Here is a 7,989-nt window from a genome sequence, read left to right on the forward strand (position 1 = left end):
ATTGTAGTTTCTCATTGGGTAGGGGTCACATGCTAACAGCAGAGTTTCCTGTTTCCATGGGGATGGGGTTTAGTTCAAGTTTGGTATCCTTAAATCAACCTTATCTAGGAGTCCTAACTAATGCAACTGCCGTTGTACACTGTGATGAGTTATAAAGCTACATAGATTCAGTTTAACATAGATTACATCTATGATAGATGTTAAACTTATATTTTATGTTATGCCAGGTTGCTTTGCGTTGTCTTGTCCCAAGAATTTCAGTGCCCCATCTGACCTCAAGTTGTTCTGTGCATCTGACAATGAAAGACGTGAACTTGAACTACTGTACAGGAAAACGGACATCACTCGTCAGTCTAACTGATTAACTCGATCTAATCTTTCCATGGGATCCACTGATTTAATTCATTCCTTTCTAGTTCAAGTACCCCTTCCAGGAAAGTCACGAGACAACTTCCATGGCGGAACATTCAGTGCAGGAAGCACGCTAGCTGCTGTCGTCAGTCTGTGCTGGATGTGTTTAGCTCAGAATGGGGTTTACGGTGATTACCCTGGCTCACCGCATGGAACGATGAGTACAGGGAACGGCGAGCCCATTTGTGTTGACACGGCGTAGATTTGGCACGGTCTGGGTGTATCTAAGACACAACACATATCATACTGTTCAGGAGCCAAGGCGTTTTCTCACAGATTCGGTGAAAAGCAACACAAAAAAAAGATAGGCTATATATATCATGAATCAGTCTGTATTTCAATTTGTCGTATTGCTGACGATACAATCAATTACAAAATAATCACTTTATCACACATCATTAGTTACAGTAAAGACAGCACGGTTTTCTTTCTTGTCTTGCAACAAAAATACAGATTTGGCCTTGCAGTTTGACAAACACGAAGTTAAAAAAATCACTTCTAAGCAATCGTTGATAAAGTTGGATTTTACTTTTTCAACAATTTTATACAAAAAGTAACCAGATTACCAGTATTAAACAACCATCCCTGGTCATTTCCAGTGGATTAAAAAGCCTGTTTACAGGCCAGAGCAGCAATCAATTTGCAACCAAAGTTTGATGCTCTCAACACAAGTTTGTGAAAATGCCAAATTGACTGAGAAAAACTGAACAATGTCCTTGATCATCCTATTACTCTCGGGGTGAGAGCAAGCTGCCTAATTCACAGCAAGAAAAACGACATTGAGGTGATTTAAGCCCATTAGTATTTGGCACAATTTCAAACTAACGACTGCATCTGTAGAGGCAGCGAAGAAGCCGCAAAACTGCCCCCTTGTGGAGACTGTAGTACACGGCAGCTTTTGTGAAACGTGAATCATAAGCCCTGGATTTACAGTAAAATGTTTTTTTTTCTTCTTTTTACTAAATCCTATAATCCTGAATATAGATAATATGTAATAAATAGACCAGCATTCATTTTTAAGGATGTGGTACAGAGAAGTGTCACATGACTGAAACAATTATATCAAATGCAGTTCAAAAAGCAGTTCAAAAACAAAATAATTACAGTCCTTTTGGCCAAAGATCAAGGGAAAATAAAACGCAGGCTAATTTTTGGTTCAGACACATAAACTATTCTAAATTACAGCTAGACTGTTTGGGGTCTGCCGTTGTGAAGGTTTCCAGTTCCAAACTGGCATGTTTAAGACCTGCAAGGTCACATCTTAAGGAAAGATACAGGTCAGGATGCCTTCAAACGAACGTCTAATCACAAGTGCTGTATCTGAACTCTGCTTAAGACACAAAAGAATACAAATAAAAAGAGACAGGATCGGTGGAGGAAGTCTTGGGTCCTCCTGGGCCCTAACACGCGCAGCTGTGTGTGTTTCCTGGGAGGCCAGAGGGAGAGGGGGGCCTGAGAGGGGGCCTGAGAGGGGGGCCTGAGAGGGGGGCTGGGAGGGGGGCCTGAGAGGGGGGCCTGAGAGGGGGGCTGAGAGGGGGGCCTGGGAGGGGGGCTGAGAGGGGGGCTGAGAGGGGGGCCTGGGAGGGGGGCTGGGAGGGGGGCTGGGAGGGGGGCCTGAGAGGGGGGCTGAGAGGGGGGCCTGGGAGGGGGGCCTGAGAGGGGGGCTGAGAGGGGGGCCTGAGAGGGGGGCCTGAGAGGGGGGCCTGAGAGGGGGGCTGGGAGGGGGGCCTGGGAGGGGGGCCTGAGAGGGGGGCCTGAGAGGGGGGCTGGGAGGGGGGCTGAGAGGGGGGCCTGAGAGGGGGGCCTGAGAGGGGGGCTGGGAGGGGGGCTGAGAGGGGGCCTGAGAGGGGGGCCTGAGAGGGGGGCCTGAGAGGGGGGCTGAGAGGGGGGCCTGAGAGGGGGGCTGAGAGGGGGGCCTGAGAGGGGGGCCTGAGAGGGGGGCCTGAGAGGGGGGCTGAGAGGGGGGCCTGAGAGGGGGGCTGAGAGGGGGGCTGAGAGGGGGGCTGAGAGGGGGGCCTGGGAGGGGGCCTGCCCAGCCACAAGCACCAGTCTGCCCCTCTGCTCTCCTGGGGTGGAGGGGTGAGGTGGAGGGTTAGGGAGCCAGAGTGAGGTGGAGGGTTAGGGAGCCAGAGTGAGGTGGAGGGGGGTGACAGGGTGACAGGATGAGGTGGAGGGGGGTGACAGGGTGACAGGATGAGGTGGAGGGGGGTGACAGGGTGACAGGATGAGGTGGAGGGGGGTGACAAGGTGACAGGATGAGGTGGATCCCATCAGGTGTTCAGTCAGCTGTCATCTGTGGTGGAGAAGACAAGCCGCCAGGGGGTCAATGGTACTCCAAGAGGGACACAAACACCACTCAAAAAAGTGTTAATTCCTCTAAGCTGTTGTATTAGATTTGTGCTACTTTTAAGCACAGCATAGCTTAGCATACAGTCCACAGCTCTCCCTACGATATTGAGAAACATTCATTAATGACGAGTTGATATTAACCATTCAGATCACCTTGCCTTCCTTCTCTTCATCGGGGGTCTTCTTCACCCCCACCTCACAGCACCGCTCCCCTCTCTCTCCAGGGACCTGCCCAGCCTGGGGCGAAGCCTCCCCTCCCAGATCCTCCCCTCCTTCCTCCCCTCTCTCCCCCTCCTCCCTCCCCCCCCGGGCCTCCTCTTCCTGAGGCTCTGTGGAGGTTTTCACCCCTGGGTTCTCCCCTGTTGGGTCGGTCGGTCTGTGAGGGAGTGCAGGGCCCGGGTCTGTCTCGTTGGCGTCAGCTCTGGAGGAAGAGACGGCCTCAGCTCCTTCTTCCTCCTTCTTCTCCTCCTCCTCTTTCTTCTCCTCCTCTTTCTTCTCCTCCTCTTTCTTCTCCTCCTCTTTCTTCTCCTCTTTCTTCTCCTTCTCCTCCTCTCCTTCAAACACCTCCTTCCCCTTCCCCCCTGCTTCCGGACCGTCGGGGGTAGAGAGGGGAGTGTCCTCTCCCTCGGCCCCGCCCACTTCCTCTCCGCTGCTGGACTTCCTGTGTCGCCGGGAGGGTGGGCGTCGCCGGATGGAGACACGGGCTCTACTCTGGAGACACAGAGCAGCAGGAACGGGTGAGGATGGAAGCTCTCACTCACACACACACACACACACACCTGGACATACACACGCTCACACACACAGACCTTGTTGATGCTAGGCAGCAGGGTTCCCTCCGTGGGGGAGGCGGGGGTCTGGAAGGTGGCGGGGGGCTCCTCCTCCCCCCCGGTCCGAGGGAGGCCCGCCATGCTGCCCGGAGAGGTTGGTGTTGTCGTGGTAACGGGCCTGATGGAGCAGGGGGAGGGGGGGGTGAAGGACGGGGGCAGGAGCCTCAGCCCAGGGCTCTTAGGGGAGGGCTGGAGAGCGGTGGGGGATAAGGCCAGGTTAGCCTAGAGAGAGGAGAGAGAGAGAGAGGCAGGAGAGAGGCAGGAGAGAGAGGCAGGAGAGAGAGAGAGGCAGAGAGAGAGAGGCAGGAGAGAGGCAGGAGAGAGAGGCAGAGAGAGAGAGAGGCAGGAGAGAGGCAGGAGAGAGAGGCAGGAGAGAGAGAGGCAGGAGAGAGAGAGAGGCAGAGAGAGAGAGAGGCAGAGAGAGAGAGGCAGGAGAGAGAGAGGCAGGAGAAGAGAGGCAGAGAGAGAGAGAGGCAGGAGAGAGAGAGGCAGAGAGAGAGAGAGAGGCAGAGAGAGAGAGAGGCAGGAGAGAGAGAGGCAGAGAGGCAGGAGAGAGAGAGGCAGAGAGAGAGAGGCAGGAGAGAGAGGCAGGAGAGAGAGAGGCAGGAGAGAGAGGCAGGAGAGAGAGAGGCAGGAGAGAGAGAGGCAGGAGAGAGGCAGGAGAGAGAGAGGCAGGAGAGAGGCAGGAGAGAGAGAGGCAGGAGAGAGAGGCAGGAGAGAGAGAGGCAGGAGAGAGAGGCAGGAGAGAGGCAGGAGAGAGAGAGGCAGGAGAGAGGGAGGCAGGAGAGAGAGAGGCAGGAGAGAGAGGCAGGAGAGAGAGAGGCAGGAGAGAGAGAGGCAGGAGAGAGAGGCAGGAGAGAGAGAGACAGGAGAGAGAGAGGCAGGAGAGAGAAGGCAGGAGAGAGAGAGAGGCAGGAGAGAGAGAGGTAGGATTAAACTTCAACATTGTTTTTACAAGATAGAGCTTCAGATTCTTTTTCCTAAGGACTGTGGCAGAAAATGGCAGCTCTCACTTTTACTATAAACCTGAACCCTGAGGCTGAACCACTCCAGTATATGATGTGCAACTGCACTTCTCCTTCACAACCAGCAGGGGGCATTACTGTCTGGTTTTGATAAGCTCTGGTTTTTGTTCAGAAACAAACTACAACTGACTCACTTTATGTTCAGAAGATCTGACCCACAGTGGGGCTGCCTTGCTAGTTCCTGTCCAAACCGTTACTCTCAGATACTCCAGTGCTTAAGACGCAAGGGTGTAAAGGGGATTCTCAAACAGGATAATGAGTCATTCTTTCTAACTGTAACACGTTTGCACCAACCTGAAGTTTCTCAATGAGAGCTGAGTTTCTCTTCGTCTTGGCAGGAAGTGGGCTGGTTAGGGCTGGTTTCTGAAACACACAATAGGGGATGAAAAACAAGTTTGCAGACGTTACTTGTACAGTGTTGGTTTGTGTTACTCCCCCCCCCCCCCACACTCCTCCCTTGCCCCACTCACCTCCTCCTCCTCCCCAGCCCCTGTCACCTCCTCCCCAGCCTCTCTCACCTCCTCCTCCTCCCCAGCCCCACTCACCTCCTCCTCCTCCCCAGCCCCTGTCACCTCCTCCTCCTCCCCAGCCCCTGTCACCTCCTCCCCAGCCTCTCTCACCTCCTCCTCCTCCTCCCCAGCCCCTCTCACCTCCTCCTCCTCCTCCCCAGCCTCTCTCACCTCCTCCTCCTCCTCCCCAGCCCCTCTCACCTCCTCCTCCTCCTCCCCAGCCTCTCTCACCTCCTCCTCCCCAGCCTCTCTCACCTCCTCCTCTTCCCCAGCCCCACTCACCTCCTCCTCCTCCCCAGCCTCTCTCACCTCCTCCTCTTCCCCAGCCCCACTCACCACCTCCTCCTCCCCAGCCCCACTCACCTCCTCCTCCTCCCCAGCCCCTCTCACCTCCTTCCCCAGCCCCTCTCACCTCCTCCTCCTCCCCCTGTCCCGGGGGTCTGGTGGAGATCTGCAGAGTTCGAGGAGGACGTCTCCTGACAGGCTTACTCTGAAACACACACACACGGGGGTCTGAACCAGCATCATTCACACACGCACATACCAACTCCAGGAATTATAATAATTCAATCCATCCATCCATCAAAAGGAATGCTTACTCAGAGACCAGGCACACTGTAGAGAAAGACAAAGATTAAAATGGAACAAAGATCTCACCCCTTCAGTTCCAGCTGGGATGGGTTGTGCGTGACCTTTGAACTTTCCGGCCAGTTCCGCCACCGACGGCTTGGCTGGGACATCTTTCTGGAACACAAGACACCGTAGTCACGAGCAACCCCAAACATCTGTAGCTGACCCTCTTACTGGTGCAGGTCACTCTGTGACACACACATGGACATAAGTCATGTCTGTGAACCGTCACTGATACAAGACAGGCCCACTCGCACGCCTCCTGGCAGGAGGGGACTGTGATACAGGGTAGGGCTGATAGCCTGAGGAATGACATGTGGTTTTCCCACTTGCCGTCCCACAGCCCCCGTGCCAGGACTATTTCCTTGTTTCCACAACAGGAAATGACCTCATACGGCAAGACACACGCCTGCGAAGGAGAGAGTCTGGAGAGGGGGATCTCCACATTCATAAAAGAACAATGAAAAGAAAAACAGAGAGTTTTCTGGAGGATGAAGGAACCTCAGACAACAGAGTTCTCCTGCTGGCTCTACTGTCTGAGAGTCTCTCTCTCTGTCTCTCTCTCTAAGGGCCTCTCTCTCTCTCTCTCTCTCTCTCTCTGTCTCTCTCTCTAAGGGCCTCTCTTTCTCTCTCTCTCTCTCTCTCTCTCTCTAAGGGCCTGTCTCTCTCTCTCTCTGTCTCTCTCTCTGTCTCTCTCTCTAAGGGCCTCTCTCTCTCTGTCTCTCTCTCTGTCTCTCTCTCTAAGGGCCTGTCTCTCTCTCTCTCTCTCTCTCTCTGTCTCTGTCTCTGTCTCTCTCTCTCTCTAAGGGCCTGTCTCTCTCTCTCTCTCTCTCTCTCTCTCTAAGGGCCTCTCTCTCTCTCTCTCTCTCTAAGGGCCTCTCTCTCTCTCTCTCTCTCTCTCTCTCTAAGGGCCTCTCTCTCTCTCTCTCTCTCTAAGGGCCCCTCTCTCTCCCTTCGCCACCCTCTGACCTCACCGTCCGTATCTCCTCCAGGCCCAGTCTTGAGAGCATTACACTCTCGCTTATCTCCCTCTCTTTGTTGCTCTGTCAAGGCAACCAAAACTCCAACAGGCTTGTGTCTTGGCTCATTATACAGCTAACCCAGATTAGGGTAAATAAACGACTGTAATCATATAACTTTAGATGTATTTTCTTTTTTTCTTCATGTTTTCAGATGTTTTTACCCAGACTCACACTTCTTCTCCTTCCCTCCCTTGCCAGTCTGAGGTAATATCCCTCCCCCTTTCCATGACTGCAGCCAAGAGCTACCTCTCTCTCTCTCTCTCTCTCTCTCTCTCTACCTCTTTCGCTCTCTCTCTACCTCTCTCGCTCTCTCCCTCTCTCTACCTCTCTCGCTCTCTCTCTCCCTCTCTCTCTTGCTCTCTCTCTCTCTACCTCTCTCTCTCTCTGTACCTCTCTCTACCTCTCTCCCTCTCTCTCTCACTCTCTCCCTCTCTCTCTTGCTCTCTCTACCTCTCCTCTCTCTCTCTCTGAGATCACATCCCTTCGTTCCATCCACGGCTCTCGTCTGATGTTAACTGGTCGACAAACAGAAACGCCCTCAATAAAAGCCAGTCACCTTTTAGCCGGAGGCTGGCCGGGGGCTAGGCTAGAGGCGCAACATGCAACATGCATGTGAGTGTGTGTGTGTGTGTCTGTGTGTGTGTGTCTGTGTGTGTCTCTGTGTGTGTGTGTGTTTGGTTGGAGGGGGTCTCTGTGGGTGGGCTAACACAAAAACAAACCGCAGACTTGCCCTCGTTTGGTGTTTACTGAGCTGAAGGAACCTGATAGGTGTTAGCAACAGGCCTCTGACAAGCTGTAGACGGCTATGGAGAGCGTTAGGGTTAGCTAGAGACTGTATGCTAAGCTATGCTGTATGGAAAGCTATAGACTGTATGCTAAGCTATGCTGTATGGAAAGCTATAGACTGTTTGCTAAGTTATGCTGTATGGAAAGCTAGAGACTGTATGCTAAGCTATGCTGTATGGAAAGCTATAGATTGTATGCTAAGCTATGCTGTATGGAAAGCTATAGACTGTATGCTAAGTTATGCTGTATGGAAAGCTATAGACTGTATGCTAAGCTATGCTGTATGGAGAGCTATGGACTGTATGCTAAGCTATGCTGTATGGAAAGCTATAGACTGTATGCTAAGCTATGCTGTATGGAGAGCTATGGACTGTATGTCAAGGTATACTGTGTGTTGCTTAAAGTAGCATGAATATAATACGACAGC

At 52.8% G+C, this 7,989-nt stretch overlaps 1 protein-coding gene across 5 annotated transcripts in view; it reads right to left on the reverse strand.

Annotated features, from left to right (window-relative positions):
• Positions 1–2,372: 2,372 nt before the first annotated feature.
• The window catches only part of dub (duboraya), a 9,646-nt gene continuing 4,029 nt past the window's right edge, over positions 2,373–7,989 (reverse strand). The window contains exons 2-8 of one of the 5 annotated variants that reach the window (XM_084698275.1): positions 5,782–5,868; positions 5,537–5,614; positions 4,910–4,978; positions 3,570–3,812; positions 2,919–3,471; positions 2,659–2,704; positions 2,373–2,565 (exon numbers count right to left, since the gene is read on the reverse strand). In XM_084698275.1, coding sequence (XP_084554401.1) covers positions 2,694–2,704; positions 2,919–3,471; positions 3,570–3,812; positions 4,910–4,978; positions 5,537–5,614; positions 5,782–5,868 — 1,041 coding nt within the window. In that variant the 3' untranslated portion in view covers positions 2,373–2,565; positions 2,659–2,693. Of the gene's footprint in view, positions 2,705–2,901; positions 3,472–3,569; positions 3,813–4,909; positions 4,979–5,536; positions 5,615–5,781; positions 5,869–7,989 lie in introns of all 5 variants that reach the window. The other 4 variants (XM_084698272.1, XM_084698274.1, XM_084698273.1 and 1 more) reach the window with 4 other exon arrangements.

This window comes from Hypomesus nipponensis, chromosome 5 (assembly GCF_054491055.1).
Source record: "Hypomesus nipponensis isolate SF chromosome 5, ASM5449105v1, whole genome shotgun sequence".
Taxonomy (NCBI): domain Eukaryota; kingdom Metazoa; phylum Chordata; class Actinopteri; order Osmeriformes; family Osmeridae; genus Hypomesus; species Hypomesus nipponensis.